Raw genomic sequence first — 17,657 nt, forward strand, 5'->3', positions numbered from 1 at the left:
ACAGTAATAGTAACCCATCTTCTCTTCTTCAGTTCTCCAAACTAGAGGGAGAGACTTTTGGTAAGAGGAGTGAAGGGATCTTTAAATCCAGCAGGTGATTATGCCTTTGGAAAACATTTTAGCAAGGAGTTCATTTTTTTTTTTTTTTTTTTTGGATGGAGGAGACTTTTGATCTGCAGGCACCATTTGTTTGAAAGATGCCATTAATTCTGTAGAGCCAGGATGACTCCCAGAGGAGAGTAAAGAAAGGCCAGCTGTTGAGAACATAATAAAACTTAAATGGTATTCACATTTGCATATTGTCTCCTTTAACTGCTTAGAGCAGAAAAGGTGGGAGGATATGGCTCCAAACCACTGCTCTGGAATAAGGAGATCCCTGTGGGGTGTTTCCCAGAGGTCTGAGGGCAGAGTAGATAAGGATGGGGAAACACCCTCAATTGCTAGTAAAAGCCAAGTGCCTCGGACACAGCATGGATTATGAGTAAAGTGGGAACTCCTTTCAAAGGACACGTTTATCCGCACTGTTTCTGAAGAGAATGGCCTGGTGGAACTGGCATTGTAACTACTCTGGCTGTAAACCATCACGTTTTGTCATTTCTCAGCACAATACATAGATGTAATTTTCTCTATCATGTAGATATTAACCAAGGACTTGACAGTTCCGTGCCTCAGCCATGATTCTAACTATTCCACTTTAATTCTCAGACTTGACTTAGGTTCTTTCTTGACAAACCATTACTTTCAATTTTAGCATGTAGTTATACTCAAGGATCAGTTAAAGACTACTCAGACACAGCATTTCCTTTTTGTTCTGTTACTCCTAAAAGACCAGATTGAAGGGATCTGTTTTTGTTTGCTTGCTTCTCTTAAATAGCTACTATTTACAAGTGATACTGTCTGTGGTGCTTGCCGTACAGAGTTTATTTACCAAGATGTAGCATCTTTCTGTGCCAGGAAAGGGTGATACCTGTCTGACTGCCTCAGCTGTTCTGGCCACATGTCCCAAAATTATACTGGAAAATCCACAACTGACAATATGATAATCATGGTATGGATTTTTTTTAAAAGGTCAAACTGTAGACATTATTGCAGAGCTGCTTTTGGACTATCTGGAATAATTTACAAATAGCCCATTTTAATTCTCTCTAGTCCATCAGCTCAAATTTGCCAGATTAAGGTCTTTTTACTGGGAAGGAAGTAAAAGGTATCTATTTTCCTATAGTCAGTATACAAAAAAGGCAACAAAACTGACCATGTGCCCCCATTCAATTCTGCTTCTCCTGGTTTCATGGTCCTTAGAATCAAGGGTTTATTTTCTCCTATTTATTCCCTCATCAGAGGTGTGTGAACTAAAGTATGTGGGCCCAGTTGGCAGTGAAAGTTTAATTAATCAAAAAGTTCTAGTTAGGTATCACTGGCAGAATCAATTATCTTTGGTTATGGTGCAATTTAAGTCAAAATCTATTCACCGTCTGAACTCCTAAATGTCAGTATTACTCTTCTTCTTTTTTTTTTTTTTTTTTTAATTTTTTTTTTTTATTATTATTATTATTTATTTTATTTTATTTATTTATGGCTGTGTTGGGTCTTCATTTCTGTGCGAGGGCTTTCTCTAGTTGTGGCAAGCGGGGACCACTCTTCATCGCCGTGTGCGGGTCCCTCACTATCGCGGCCTCTCGTTGCGGAGCACAGGTTCCAGACGCACAGGCTCAGCAATTGTGGCTCACGGGCCCAGTTGCTCCGTGGCATGTGGGATCTTCCCAGACCAGGGCTCGAACCCGTGTCCCCTGCATTGGCAGGCAGATTCTCAACCACTGCGCCACCAGGGAAGCCCTCTTCTTCTTTTTTTAATGAAGAGGAACATAATATTCACATAAAAAAGTTTCCATACCTTCTTCATTCCTGCTCCCAAAGTTAGATAAATGCAAATTGAATTTCAGGAAATTTCCTATACAGATGTATTCTATGTGTGTTTCCGGAGAAAGGCATAGCAGTCTCAGGTGTAGGTGGGAACTGATTAGATCATAAGGGTGGAGCCCTCATGAATGAGGTTAGCATCCTGACAGAAGAGACCCCAGGGAGCTCCTTTGCCCCTTCCACCGTGTGAGGACACAGACACAAGTCTGTAGTCTGCATCTCAGAAGAGAACCCTCACCAGAACCTGACCATGCTTTCACCCTGATCTCAGACTTCCAGCCTCCAGAACAGTTTTTAAGGACAACTTTTATTGCTACCAGAGGCCTTTATCATCAGTACATGGTTCTGACTGCAATACCTTCTTCAGACTGCACAGGGAGCTCAGGACCCAGAAGTCATTAAGAGAAATACAGGTAGGCTGGGGAGGCAGGGGGATTAACTTTTATCAAGAAAATCCTAATAGCTTAACATAAAACTAGGGTACTGAATTCAGTTATTACATGTTACAGACCCAAATCATAGAGCTGCCCCAACATCTAGACAGTCTCTCCTACTGATTATAAATGAGTGAACTGAATAGTTCATTTATAATCGAAATAAATTTCTGTTATTTATATAAGTCACTCTGTGCCACTCTGTCATAGCAACCCAAACGGACTAAGACAGTGTCTTTAGTGGCTACCAGAGTCCTTTCTTCTGGAGACTGAGGAAAGGGGAGAAAGAAACAATTAAATTTCTTTTCCTTTTTAATATGTGATTTTTTTTTCTATCGTTATACATCAGGTGGAAACACAGACATTTCTTTTATTTACACACATTAATTTAACCATTAAAATAAAGGTAAGGGTGACTTGTGAAGAGAACATTCTCTTGGCAGCCGTTGTGACAGAATTCACAATAGTCAAGAGTTAATTGATGTTGATTCCTGGACTTGCCAATATCTGACTTCTAATTTCCTAAATCCCAAACTGGTCAAACTAGAGACCCTGATTTTTGGTTTATCAAATGTGGTCCCTGTGCCAGGATTACAGAGTGATGATTATAGTGTGTATAATGTAATACGATTGGATTTTTTAAAAATAGCAAACACAGAGCCAATACATCCAAATTAGTATTGATTTTGGAAGGCTGTTTATGTATTGCATGAATGCTGGTGTAACACAAGACTTCTTTGGAGCTTCTCTTTCACCTTTTCCTTTGAAGACAATTGGTGAGGTACACAAGCAGACTATCCTTATTACTTTATATCAAAATTTTGCTTTTAAACCCAAAATGGTACTTTGCAACTCACCACACATCCTATTCACTAAATTAGGCAGCCATTACTTTTGGCTGTATTGAAGGTAAAATTTCCCCCAAAGGATAGAGACTTGAAACTGTAGAGAATATTCACAAGACTATTTATTGGACAAGTGAGTTTACCATAGGCTTTGAAAGCCCAAACAACTGAGATGCCCAGGACTCAAAGAACTCACAGAGGGATAACACAAACCACTGCTGGCAATCTCTGAGAACTCAGAGGGAATTGGAGAGGTGCCAGGAGACTAGAGCTGGGTAAATAGTATCCAGTATCATCTTTGTTTTTCAGTATATCCGATAATTTATTGTATTTTACTTTATTATTCCTTTTTTTGTTGAGAACATTTAAGTTCTCTGTTAGCAAAGTTCAATTATATAGGGACTTCCCTGGTGGCGCAGTGGTTAAGAATTTGCCTGCCAATGCAAGGGACACGGGTTTGATCCCTGGTCTGGGAAGATCCCACATGCCATGGAGCAATGAAGCCCGTGTGCCACAGCTACTGACTCTGTGCTCTAGAGCCTGTGAGCCACAACTGCTGAGCCCGTGTGACACAACTCTGAAGCTCGCGCACCCTAGGGCCCCCGTGCCGCAACTACTGAGCTTGCGTGCTGCAACTACTGAAGCCCGTGTGCCTAGAGCTCGTGCTGTGCAACAAGAGAAGCCACTGCAGTGAGAAGCCCGCACACCTCGACGAAGAGTAGCCCCTGTTTGCTGCAACTAGAGAAAGCCCGCGCACAGCAACGAAGACCCAATGCAGCCAAAAAAAAAAAATTTCAACTATATAATACATGTTAACAACTGTAGTCACCACGTTATACATTAGATCCTCAGGCCTTACTCATTTTGTAGTTGAAAGTTTGTACCCCTTTACCAGCCTCTCCCTATTTTCCCCACCCCTTAGCTCCTGGCAACCACTTTTCTACCGTGTGTTTCTATAAGTTTGACTTTTTTAAAAAAAAGTTTCCAAATATAAGTGATATCATATAGTATTTGTCTTCCTCTTTCTGGCTTATTTCACTTAGCATAATACCATCAAGGTCCATCCATGGTGTTGCAAGTGGCAGGATTTCCATTTTTCTCGCGGCTGAATGATATTCATATATATATATATATATCTCATATCTTCTTAATCCATTCATCTATTGACAGATGAATTGAAACAATTTCACCAAGTTCATTTATCATTTCCCCAAATTTATTGAATTCACATTTTCAACCTGTTACTGGGTGGCTGTTATGTTAGCACTATGTTCTGAAGACTAGAGATAAATAAGGCTTGACACCGTGCCCCCAAACCATGCCCTGAAAGAGTTTGATATATAGAGAGAGATGGACACTTTAAAAATTGATAAATTGGGTAAAATATGAAATAAGATGGTAAGCTGAGAGCATGAGATGAGATCACAGGTTCTGGTCCCTGGCTACACATGAAAACTAACTGGAGGCTTTTGAAAAAAATAGAGATGCCTTCTCCCCACTACCAGAGCACTGAATTACTCAGTATAGGTGGAGGGTCCAACACCTACGTTAAAAAATTCTTCCTAGGTGATTCTGGTTTGTAGCCAAGTGTTGAGGCCCAGTGTGTTACAGCAGTTCATTCTGCCTATGGGTGTTGTAGAACGCAGCAGTGAAGAAATGCTCATTGAACTGAATCTTGGAGAATGAATAGGAGTTTCATGTCAAAGGGTAATCCAAACAGAAGAGACAGGGGTTTCAAAGTCAAGAAGCCAGGCCAGGCCCAGGCTGACCTGGAAATGTGTAGGTGCTTCAGCAGCACGCTGGGCGCGTAAGGGTGTAGTGCAGGTCTTATGTGTGCAGGAAATGGGGGCGAGGAGGGCACGCACACAGGGGCGGACAGACGTGAGGGGCTGGAGCTCGTGGTGAATCCGGACTGGGTGGGCATTACGGATCCCACGTGGGCTGTAAGAGAGAGACCCAGTCACAGCACCAGCAGTGGAGAGGAGAGAGACCCCAGGCAGCGAGGACCACTGGGCGGGACTTTGAGAGACATTTCTAAGGCAGAAGTCACAGAATTTGACCACTGTGCATGCTGTGTTATCTGTTAGTAATATCAGTTCTGGGATTCTTTCTTTGAGCCTTCACTTCTGTATTTTTTTCCTCACACAGTAGAAAGCATTCCCTCGTATACACATATCCCCAGTTATTTTACCTTTTCTCTATACGCTTAGGGAATACTAAATATGAAAATAAAAAACAAAACTTGTCACTATAATGATAGAATGAGATTTTATATACATACTCACTTATATACATATATGTTTTGTATTCACATATATTTTATTTTTCTTATCATCAACAATCACCTTCCTCAGAGCACATACTGAGAATAAGCCTATGAGCTTTGTTAGCACCGTGCCAGGAGAATTCAGTGAGCCCAGACTCTGCCTGTGTGCCATTATGGTCTCAAACTTGACATTTCTGAATGCAGGTATGTCTGACAAGTGTAAATAAGGGTGTCACACCTCAGAGTAGTACCCATCCCCACCTTGCTGTTCCTTGTCACGCGTGTGTTCAGAGGTGAACACGCCGTTTTAATCTTCTAACAGTTTCTCAGCTGGAATTTTGTGAAGAGTGCAGTGGTGAGTGCTGTGATTTCCAAGGTGTAGAAATGGATCTGCTTTCTTCTCCTTGCAGAATTCAGCGCATTTTCAAATACCTTGAAAAGATGCCGGCGTGAGGAAAAGGAATACTCAGTGTTCAGCCAGCGGACAGAAGAGGCGTCTGCTGCACAGTACTTCCAGGTCAGGGGAGCGGTCCCAGGTGGAACCGGGTCATTTCCAAGTGACACACACCTGTGAATACACCTGGGCGAGGCGGTGGGTGGAGAAGAGAGCGCAGCGGTTTTTTCTTTTTCTTCTGCCGCGTTGCGCGGCGTGTGGGATCTTAGTTCCCCGACCAGGGATCGAACGCATGCTCCCTGCCTTGGAAGCCGGGAGGCTTAACCACTGGACCGCCAGGGAAGTCCCGAGAGCGCAGCGGTTTCTGGTGTGTGGTCCTCTGACCAGCAGCAACAGCATCGCCTGGATTGGTACCTTGTCTCTGTCACTTAGCGAGTTGTCAGGACTTGGGCAAGTGGCTGTATCTTCCTGAGCCTCAGTCTCCTCAGCTGAGGAACATACTTCATCTGATTGTTGTGGTGATTTAATTTGATTAGAGGATGTATGTGAAACACTTAGCATGGTGCCTGGCACATAGAAAACTCTACCAAATGGTGGCCATTACAATGATGATATGTATTACTCACTGTCCATGCTCATGGATTTATACGTACCACATCAGCCAGCCGGCTTGCCTCAGGATCACCACCATCACTGCCTTTACCCCACCCCACCCTCTCCTGGGATTTCTGTCCAAGGCCCATCTTTCTCTCTAGGCTGATGGGACTCATCAGGGCCATCCCTTTTGGCCCTGGCCCCTTTCTCTCTCACTTGCCTCTGTTGTTCTTGATCTGTACTCTCTCAGCCTCTGCTTTGGGAGGGGACCCTGGGCGCCAATCGGGTCAAGGTCTAGGTCTGAATCCACTGTATGAAGCAAGAGACAAAGTTCTGGGGTCTCCTTAGAGTTGTGGGCCCTACAAATAGGGCCAGCGTGGAGAGGTCACGGGTGTCTCAGAGCCTCGGCCCCCCGGTGCGTTAGACCAAGCCTGCCTTGACCCAGGTGGCTGTGAGAGCCAAGTACTCGTGCAGGTCCTGCCTCATGGCATGTTTACCCTCCCTGTCCTTCTCTCTCCCTTACAGTTTTATGGCTGCCTTTCCCAGCAGCAGAACATGATGCAAGATTTTGTGAGGACAGCCACTTACCACAGAGCCATCCTCCAGAACCACACTGACTTTAGAGATAAGGTAATGCTGGCAGCAGGTTATTAATCTCAAACCATTTTAAGAAGCCTTGTCAAAAAACTAGACTGAACATTCAGCTTTGATAGAATTACCATATGACCCAGAAATTCCACTTCTGACTGTATACCTAACTAACTGAAAGAATTAAAAGCAGGTATTGAGATAACTATTTGTACGTGAATGTTCATAACAGCACGATTCACAGTAGCCAAAACGTGGGAGCATTCCAAATGCCCATTAACTGATGAATAGGTAAATAAAATGTGGTATATCCATTCAGTGGAATATTATGAATATTGTTTATATTTATATTATTCATAAAAAGAATGTAATGCTGATGCACACTGCAGTGTGGATGAACCATGAAAACATATGCAGTGAAAGAAGCCAGCTACAAAAGCACATATGATTCCATTTATAGGAAACATCCAGAATAGAAATCCAGAGCGAGAAGGCAGACTAGTGGTTCCCAGGGGCTGGGGGAGGGGGACTTGGGGAGTGGCTGTTTAGTGGGCACAGGCTTGCCTTTTGGGGTGATGAAAATGTCTTGACAGAGGTAATAGTTGGATAACATAGTAAATGTACCAAAACCCGCTGAATTGTACCCTTTAAAATGGTTGATGGTTAATTTTATGTTATGTGAATTTTACCTCAGTAAAGAAATTAAGTTTTGAGAGCCAGGAACTCAAGAGACTGAAGGCACTATGTTTTGGTGCACAGAACAGGTTAGGAGCTGTATTGCTACATAATGAATAGCCCTTATTGTGTCACTTTACTTCAATTTTTTTTTTTTCATGGACTCCACGAGTGCCTGCATTTATTTCCTTCACAGAATGGATCTGAATGATGAATGATTGCTAACACTCTACACAAGTGTCGTCCCTTATTTTCCTACCTGTTAAACAGCCAAGGTGTTCAAGATACTATACAGCTCATCTCAGAAACAGGGTCACTGGTCAGTGAATCAGCAGTCATGGGGTCTAGTTTCATATTTTCCCATTAAGTAGCTCTGTGATCTTAGGCAAACACTAGATTTCTCTGGGCCTCACAGTCTCCTACTGCCATAGTAATTGTAGACCTGTGGCCTTTGAGATTTGCAGCATTAATTCCCCAGGAGGAATGTGGTAGAACATTGAAATAAGGATCCCAATCCCTGCATCCACACCCATTTGCAAAGTTGTACAGCTGCTCCTTTCATGAAGAGATAGTTTAGTTTTTTATCCCTTATCTCTGTGCAATCCTTGGGATGTACTTTGATCAACAGAATATGACAGAGGTGACATTGTGTGAGTTTCAGAGCCTAGGCCTTCATGAGCCTTGTGGCTTCTGGGCTCACCCTGGTGGAACCCTGAGACCACCATACTGTGAAGAAGCCCTGTCTAGCCTGCTGGAGGTTGGGAGGTCACTTGGAGGAGAAGTGAGGCAGTCCAGTCAATAGCCAGCACCAACTGCCAGACCAATAACTGAGGCCAGCCTGGACCTTCCTGTCTAACCAGCCCTCCAGCTGAATGCAGGAACACGAATGAGTCTAGGCAAGACCAACAGAGAAACTGCCCAACCCTCCCACAGAGTTGGGAGAAATAATACATTGGTTCTCGTTCAAGCCACTAAATTGTGTTGTAGTTTATGATGCTGAAATAGTTAATTAAAGTAGAGAGAAGACGCACGAAAAAATAGTGATAAATAGGCCCCCAGCTAGAAGTTGATTTGCTCATGGGTTGCTTTCTGCTGTCATGTCCATTCTGCTATAGAGCCCATCAGAGAATTCTTAATTTTGGTTATATTTTTTCAATTCCAGAATTTCCATTTGGCTCTTCTTTATGTCATGTATTTCGACTGAGACTATTTATTTTTCCCTTGATTTCAGTAGTGTTCATGATTGCTGCTTGGAGCTTTATTATAATAGCTACTTGAAGGTTTTTGCCAGATAATTGTAACATCTGTGTCACTGCTGTGTTTGCTTCAGTTGATTATCTATTCCCAGGGAATTGATATTTTCCTGAGTCTTCCTATGCCAAAGAATTGTAGATTGTTTTCCATACATTTTGAATATTATGAGACTCTGGGTCTTGTTTAAAGCCTATGGAGAGAGTTAATATTTCTGATTTAGGATGCATTCAACCTGGTTAGGTTCGGACTGCGTGTTCCACGCCACTAGTTGATTTTCCAAGGGCTCTGGTTCCCGTGTCATTTCACTTTTCAAAGCCTTAGCAGTGCAGCTGGGCTCTGTTCCATGTGCACGTCACTGGATGGTCAATCTGGCACCTAGGCAGAGTTCTCAGAGTTTTGATGTGCTCATGATCAAGTCCATGCATGTATAGTTTGAGGGGTGAGTACAAGAATTTATTTTAAAAAATACTTTATGGGGTTTCTTTGCCCAGTTCCTTCCACTCCATGATCTCCCTGATACTTTCTGGTTCCCTGGGACCACTTTTTAGTCTCTGGACAAAAAGCTCACTCTGCCGTGCACGTCTATGACCTCGCCTAGGTATCGCCAAGCAGAGAGAGGACAAAGAGAGGGAAAAAAGCAGTGGGGCTTGGCCCCAGTTTTTGGGAACTACGGCACCATTGAAGGCAGAGGGAGTTTCCCCTGTCTCATAGTTTGGGCTGATGTGATGCTATGACCCCCACAAGGTTTCTGGGGGCTGGAGCATAGAAGAAGGGAGGAAAGGGGTGGAAAAGAAAGGAGGGGAAGGAAGACGAGGAGAGGGGAGGGGAGAGGAAAAGAAAAAAGACGAGCAAGGGAAGAACAATTTGCACACTCTCTTTGAGCATTCGGAGTTCCCCTTCTCGCAGCTGGAGCCGGAACAGAGGACTCCTCCCGCAGCTCTCTTGCCCGCACCCTGGTGTCCGTTTCTGGTGTGTTGAGTTCAGGCCACGGGTGAGGGTGAGGGGGTATGGATCAGTAGTATTTCAAGTTCTGATCCTCTTTCCCAGTCTCCCTGCTACTGTTGACTTTTCAGAGGCTTCCCGTAGCTGCTGCATGCATTCCGTCCAGGTTTTATAGCTGTATTCAGTGGGAGAGTCAGGGTAAAGTGGGCTTTCTCCTGCTTACCCAAAACTGGACATTTTCAAAAAGTCAAATATAGGTACTCTGGTGGATGAGGGTGATGGTAAGAGAAAAAGATAAGACCAGAAATGGCCGTGCTTGACCAAAGGGTCTCATATGTCTTGAGGTACCAGGACCCTTGCTTTGCCAGTGGGGCATTCCTGGTGAACAGTGAGGAAGTAATAAGCATTCCTCATGAGGAGGACCAGGTTATGGTAGGTAGGCAAGGTGAGGATGGAGGGGAAAAGCTTGTTTCTTTTGACACCTTACCTGGTGTTCAAGGTTGTGGATAAGCAGTCTTACTGACCTAAGTCTTACAGGTTTCTCATCAGTTGAAATAATTCAACTCTCAACTGTTGATTGTAATTCTTTTATTTGGGGAAATTTCTCTCCTTCTGAAATTGCTTAGCTTTTTTTTTTTTTTTTAAGTTTTTTTTTTTTTGATGTGTACCGATTTTTTAAAGTCTTTATTGAATTTGTTACAATATTGCTTCTTTTTTTTTTTTTTTTTAATGTTTTGGTGTTTTGGCCGCAAGGCATGTGGGATCTTAGCTCCCCGAGGGATCGAACCCACACCCCCTACATTGGAAGGCCAAGTCTCAACAACTGGGCCGCCAAGGAAGTCCCGAAATTGCTTAGTTTTAATCTATAATCTATTTTCTATTTTCTATATTATCTATAATCTGTTTTTAATTCTGGTTATAGCTTCTAAAGACCACTCCCCCAAATTCCTTGCATTTGATGAGTTTTTCACAGAATTTCATATAGATTTTGTCATTCATCTGTAAAAACAAAGATATTGGACCGGATCATCTCTAAGGTCATTCCCACCTCTAAACTCATTTGGTTCTACAAAATACCTTTTTCCTGCCAGCCTGAAATGGGTTTCTCTGCCAATGAAATAAAATAGGCATCCATCTGTTGGGGTTTATGAAGGTGATAATTAATCACATGACTGATAATTAATTATATCCCTTTCCCCCTCTGAGTTCTGAACCAGTTTAGAAATAGACACAGATGTCAGGTAGAAATCACAATATCAGCTTTATTTTTGGTAATGCTATTTGCAGAATGGGGCTTGGGCCTGTATCCACATAAGGCTTCCTACCCCTTTTTTCCCCCCTCAAACTGAACTTTTCCTCTCACTTGTATGCTGAACATGTGGTCTCCCCAGACAAGTCCAGAGCCTGCCCAGCAAGCTTCCACCTGGGGGACTCAAGAGCACATGCTTGGGTAGAGGATCGGCAGGCTGGCCCCTTCCAAGTACCAGCACTATGCAAGCTCAAACCATTTTCCAGCATCACCAGTCAGATAAGTCACTCCTATTAGGAGATAAAAAGAGGAAGGGGAGATGACCTCTCTTGCTTCTAGTACTGCCCACTCCTAGGAATAAGTAATTCCTCCCCACTGGGAACTGAAAGAACAAATTGTCCCAGTTTTAATGTCCCAGGAATCCCCTCTGTCCTAGACAGACTAGGATAATTGGTCACACTAACTCCAAATCTATCAAATCCACCACAAATCCAAAATGTTTAAAAATCCTTTTCTGTTTGCTTCATCATACAGAAGACCCTCCTTGAAGGACCCCTCAGTCCATGGAGGATGCTACCTTTTTACTAAGCTCTTGTGTTCTTTCTCATTGAAATTGATTACCTAAAAGGGCATGGGTTTAGAATGATCAATACCAATGGCTATTATTTATTGAGCAACTCAAGTATCTGCAAGCACCATGCTGGGAGCTTTCCATACAGTTTCTGCCTCAGTTCACGCTGCTATAACAAAAATACCATAGACTGTGTGTCTTAAACAACAAACACTGATTTCTCATAGTCCAAGATCAATGTGCCTGTAGAGCTGATGCCTGGTGAAGGTTCATTTCCTGGCTTGTAGACAGCAGGCTTCTCGCTGTATCCTCACGTGGCTGAGAGGGAGAGGAAGCAAGCTCTCCTCTGTTTCTTCTTATAAGGACACTAATCCCATCATGAGGGCTCCATCCTTGTGACCTAATTACCTCCCAAAGGCCACATATTCAAATACCATCACATTGGGGATTGGGGTTTCAACATGTGGATTTCGGAGGGCACAAAAATTCAGTCTATAGCCGCTTCCTTTGATCTTCATTACAACTTTATTACATAAAGACTACTGTTTTTGCCATTTTAGAGATGAGAGAAGTGAGACCTGAGAATGTTGATAATTTACCTGATTTTATACAACTGATAAATGAGAAAGCCAGAATTTGAACCCAGTTAACCTTACTTTAGAGCCCATGCACCTAACCTCTGAAAGGCACTGCCATGGGAAGGTTGGTTGAAATTGCCAAGAGAGACTTCTGTTTCTCTGGGCTTAAGGATGGAGTGAAAACATTGTGGTTACTTAAACACCCCCATGCAGGTATGAGGCAGCATTGCACCTTGGTTATGTGCATGAGTTCTGGAGCCAGAGAGCTGAGTTCAAACTCCAGCTTGGCCACCTGCTGTGCATGTGCCACAGACCTTTATCCTGTGTGCCTTGAGGTCTTGAACAGGTTATCTAAAGCCCCTGGGCTGCAATTTCCTTATCTGTGAGCGTAGCAGCTACCTCCTAGAGTCCTTGCAGGATCAAGATGATACAATGCATAGGAAGTGCTTAGTACATGGCCTAAAATATCAACTCAGTCCATAATAGCAAGTATTATTATTATTGATGGTCTTGGGGATGGTGCTATAGTTTCTACCGCTGCAATAATTTTAAATCTTTCAAATCTTGATTTCTTCATTCTGCCTCCTCCATGCAGTTTTTTTTTTTTTTAATTTTTATTTATTTATTTATTTATTTATTTATTTATTTATTTATTTATTTATTTTTGGCTGTGCTGGGTCTTCGGTTCATGCGAGGGCTTTCTCTAGTTGCGGCAAGTGGGGGCCACTCTTCATCGCGGTGCGGGGACCGCTCTTCATCGCGGTGCGCGGGCCTTTCACTATCGCGGCCCCTCCCGTTGCGGGGCACAGGCTCCAGACGCGCAGGCTCAGTAGTTGTGGCTCACGGGCCCAGCTGCTCCGTGGCATGTGGGATCTTCCCAGACCAGGGCTCGAACCCGTGTCTCCTGCATTAGCAGGCAGATTCTCAACCACTGCGCCACCAGGGAAGCCCTCCATGCAGTTTTAATGAAAATCCTTCCTTGGCCAGAGCACTGCTGGCTGAGAACCCCATTTGGAATCTATCCAGGAAACTGACGCTGATGGAACCTACCCCCTCCCCCCTCCTCAGAGTTTCTGTTAATTGCCATATGGCTATTTTTAGTTTCTTTTGAGTGTGCACTTGGAACAAGCAGGGAAAGTCCATCCTGCTGAGGGTACAGGGTTGTGTGGGGTTGTGTGAGCCGTAGGGTTTTAATTTGGAAATGTTTTGACGCTTCATTTGTCAGGGCACCAGTTGCTGGAAACTTGTGAGAGTAAGCAGGAGCCAGGAGCTTATTATTTTTTTTAAATCAGCATTTTCACTAAAGGAGAGAATTCCCAGTTGCGACAGCTGCTTAGTGAATCCAAAAGTGAGGTTGGCTTAGGCAGAAGGGATTCAGGGATTTGAAGGCTTAAAAGAAAACATAAATAACTACAACAAACACACAAAGCAGCCTGTTCAGATTGTCAGCTGATATTCAGATTTGCAGAGCCTGAGCTTCTGGCTCTTCCAGTTTGAGTTTTCTTTGGTGCGGACTTATCATCAGTTTGGTCGAATGTCCTTGAGTCCATCTCTGATCCTGCTCTGAAATTCTCTGACTTTAAAACACTGCTACTACTTTGTTTGGTTAACCTGGCACACTAATGAGGCCCAACCTTAATCACTGATGGAATAAAGGCTGCAGCACAGGCCTGCCAGATAGTCGTGCTGGCATGTGTTAAAACAGGTCTTGCTTCCTTAAAAAATGTTTAACCTCTTTAATGAGGTATGAAGCACATACAAAAAGCTGTACATATTTAATGTATACAACTTGATGAGTTTAGGGATAAGTATACACCCATGAAACTATCATCACGATCTAGGCCGTAACCATATCCATCACTTCCAAAAGTTTCCTCCTGTCCTCTTTATTTATAATGATAACTATTATTATTATTTTGTGATAAGAACACTTAACATAAGATCCACTCTCTTAGCAAATTTTTAAGTAATAAATACAGTATTGTTAACTGTAGGCACTAAGCTGTGAAATAGATGTCTAGGAAGTAAGAATTATTCATCTTTTTTAAAATTTATTTATTTTTGGCTGCGTTGGGTCTTTGTTGCTGCATGCGGGCTTTCTCTACTTGCGGCGAGCGGGGGCTACTCTTCGTGCAGAGTGCGGGCTTCTCATTTTGGTGGCTTCTCTTGTTGCGGAGCACAGGCTCTAGGCGCATGGGCTTCAGTAGTTGTGGCACACGGGCTCAGTAGTTGTGGCTCACAGGCTCTAGAGCGCAGGCTCAGTAGTTGTGGCACACGGGCTTAGTTGCTCCGTGGCATGTGGGATCTTGCCGGACCAGGGCTTGAACCCGTGTCCCCTGCATTGGCAAGCGGATTCTTAACCACTGCGCCACCAGGGAAGTTCAAGAATTATTCATCTTGCATGACTGAAACTTTGTACCCTTTGACTAATACTTTCCTGTTTCCCTCTCTCTCCAACCCCTGGCGACCACCAATCTACTCTCTGCTTCTAAGAGTTTACCTCTTTTAGATACTTCATGGAAGTGAAATCATGCAGTATTTGTCCCTCTGTGTCTGGCTTATTCCACTTGGAATGATGTCCTCCAGGTTCACCCATGTTGTCTGTCACATATGGCAGGATCTCCTTTTTTTTAAGGCAGCACGGTATTCCATTGTGTGCGTGTGCCGCAGTGTCTTTATCGGTTCTCCGAATCCTCCACATCTCGCCCTGAGTGCTGTTAATCACTGACAGCAGCATCCTCATTTAGAACTGTGGAGGGAAGTGGGAAGAAAGGAAGTAACTCATGACTCCTGCTAGGTGCTTTGCATATCTTATTTCATTTTAATCCTTGCATGTTAGTCAGGGTTCTTAGCTGCCAGCATCAGAAACCAACTCTGCTAATTTAAGAAAAAAAGAAAAAAGAATTTCCAAAAAGGATATGGGATCATCAGAGAGCTAGGCGTGGAGGCTACAAGGCGAAAAATAATTTCCAGAATCATGCTGCAGAATTGATCTCTGGGAGACCTCCATGCAGCCAGACGTGGGCACCGCAACCTGCATAGGCTTCACCCGCTGCTACCCTGGAGTGTTGTCCTTAGAACCTTTCTCTGTTGTGCTGCTGGAACCGGGAGGTGGCCGTGACCGCACCTGAGTGGATTCTGTGCTGTCCTGCGTCTGCACACTGCCAGCTTCAGAGTGCAAAGTGCATCTTATCAGGAGAGCCCCGGTCATGCCTGTGCTTTAGCTTCAGGGGTGCTGGAAGAGAGCAGCAGACACCTGTAACTTCCCAAGTGGGAGGCTGGTGCTGCCCCAGAAGTGGGACATTCTCCAAGCATAGGAAGGGGGTTCAGATGCTGAGAGGAACAGAAGAATGGTAAATGCCCGCCACACCACACGACAACAAAATTCAAGGTGTATTATTAGCCTGTATAGATAAAGGGACCAGAGATACATAAATTTAACTAACTTGCTTTAAGGTACACGACTACTAAGTTGTAGAGCCATATGCGAACTCACGTCTGCTGGGACTGCACAGTGATTTTGGGAGCGACATAAAGCCATTCTCTGTGTGTTCTAGGTTGATAATCAAACTGATACTTTATTTTATCTATGTGATTTTTGGAACGTGTATGGGGGCAGGATGTGATAGTGAAAAATGATCTCTGATACATCTATATATCTCTGTCTGTCTAGTGTGTGTGTGTGTGTGTGTGTGTGTGTGTTTCCCTATGGCTTGGACTTTGGAGGCCGTTTTAGTTTCCTAGGGCTGTCATAACAAATTACCACAAACTAGGTAGCTTAGAACAGCAGAATTTTATTCTCTTACAGTTTAGAGGTCAGAAGTCCAAAATCAGGGTGTCAGCACGCCCATGCTCCCTCTGAAGGCTCCAGGGGAAGATCCTTCCTCGCCTCCTTCTAGCTTCTTAAGGTTGCTGGCAGTCCTTGGTGTTCCTTGACTTGTAGATGCACCACTCCAATCTCTTCTTTGTCACATGGCATTCTCCCCATGTGTCTGTGTCTCTATGTAAATTTCTCTCTCCTTGTAATGACACCAGTCACATTGGATTTAGGGCTCACCCTAATCCAGTATGACGTTATCTTAATTTGCTGTATCTGTAAAAACCCTATTTCCCAATAAGGTCACATTCACAGGTTCTGGGTAGACATGAATTTTGGAGGACACTATTCGACCTAGTACAGAGGCCAAGGTTCACGTTAGGTCATATATCACAAAAACTCATCTCTGGGATAAATTCTCTGTAATACAGGTGAGGAGAAAGAGGTAGAAAATGGATCTTGGTCTTAACTGATCTCTTTGGCCCCTTAAGCTCTAAGGGGGTGTCCACATAGATTTCCTGAATGTGAGTAAAGCAGATGGTGTGTCTGTGCCAGGATTCTCCTGAGCCTGAATAAAATCTGCTCCTGTAAGAGTACTGGAGAAAGATGCCAGAATCAGCAGAGGAAAATGCTTTCATTTGGTATGAAAGCAAAGTGCAGCTTTCAAGGAGAGCCAAGAAGACTGAATAAACAACGATCACAGACTGTCTTTCAGGGCATTTGGGAAAGAGGGAGCTAGGGGCTTTAATGCAGTAGATGGATTTTCTAGTCAAGATAGCTGTGCTCCAAGCCTGTCTCTGTACCTTTCAAGATGCTGACATGTGACCTTAATCCTTTTGGGGTTAATTTTAAAATGGGATAAGAACACTTAACACATGATGGCTATAAGAATTTAGTGAACTGCTATACCAAAATCTCAGCACAGCATCAGAATTCTGCGGACATACTGGGAAATTTGAATCAGAAATCACTGGCACTTAACTGGGCTTATTAGGGTCAACTAGGTTATGCTGCTGTAACAGTCAACCCCCAGACCTCAGTGGTTGAAGCCAATAGAGCTTTATATCGTGCTCATTTAATCCATTATAGGTTAGCTAAGGGCTGTATTTTGTCTCATTCTCACTCCAGGACCCAGGCTGAGGAAGCAGCCTCCATGTGAAACATGACTAGTTCCTGTTGCAGAGAGAGGTGGAGCGTGGCAAAGCACACCCCTGGTTCTTAAATCTTCCACCTGAAAGTGACCCATGTTAACTTCTGACCACATTACATGGTCCAAAGCAAGTCATGTGGTCACTCCTAATTCCCAGAGAGCAAGGGATACAATTCTACCATGTGCCCATAAGGAGAACCAGAAATATCTGGTAAGTGGCACTAATGACTATCATACCAGATGCCACTCTTGCAAAATCATTAAAGAAGGGACAGATTGCTAAGGTGAAATTCTCAGTGCCTCAGCTCCGCATGGGAGGGAACTAGGAAAAAAGAGGTTTGAAAAAAATCAATATTTCACTGGTATGGTTTTAATGGCTAACT

At 43.5% G+C, this 17,657-nt stretch overlaps 1 protein-coding gene across 2 annotated transcripts in view; it reads left to right on the forward strand.

Moving 5' to 3' along the window:
- LOC102997613 (histone-arginine methyltransferase CARM1-like) overlaps positions 1 to 17,657 on the forward strand; it is a 251,240-nt gene that overhangs the window by 151,131 nt on the left and 82,452 nt on the right. For both annotated transcript variants that reach the window (XM_057547578.1, XM_057547579.1), the window contains exons 3-4: positions 5,873 to 5,979; positions 6,976 to 7,080. In XM_057547578.1, coding sequence (XP_057403561.1) covers positions 5,873 to 5,979; positions 6,976 to 7,080 — 212 coding nt within the window. The remainder of the gene's footprint in view (positions 1 to 5,872; positions 5,980 to 6,975; positions 7,081 to 17,657) is intronic.

Source organism: Balaenoptera acutorostrata, chromosome 6, assembly GCF_949987535.1.
Source record: "Balaenoptera acutorostrata chromosome 6, mBalAcu1.1, whole genome shotgun sequence".
NCBI classification, from domain to species: domain Eukaryota; kingdom Metazoa; phylum Chordata; class Mammalia; order Artiodactyla; family Balaenopteridae; genus Balaenoptera; species Balaenoptera acutorostrata.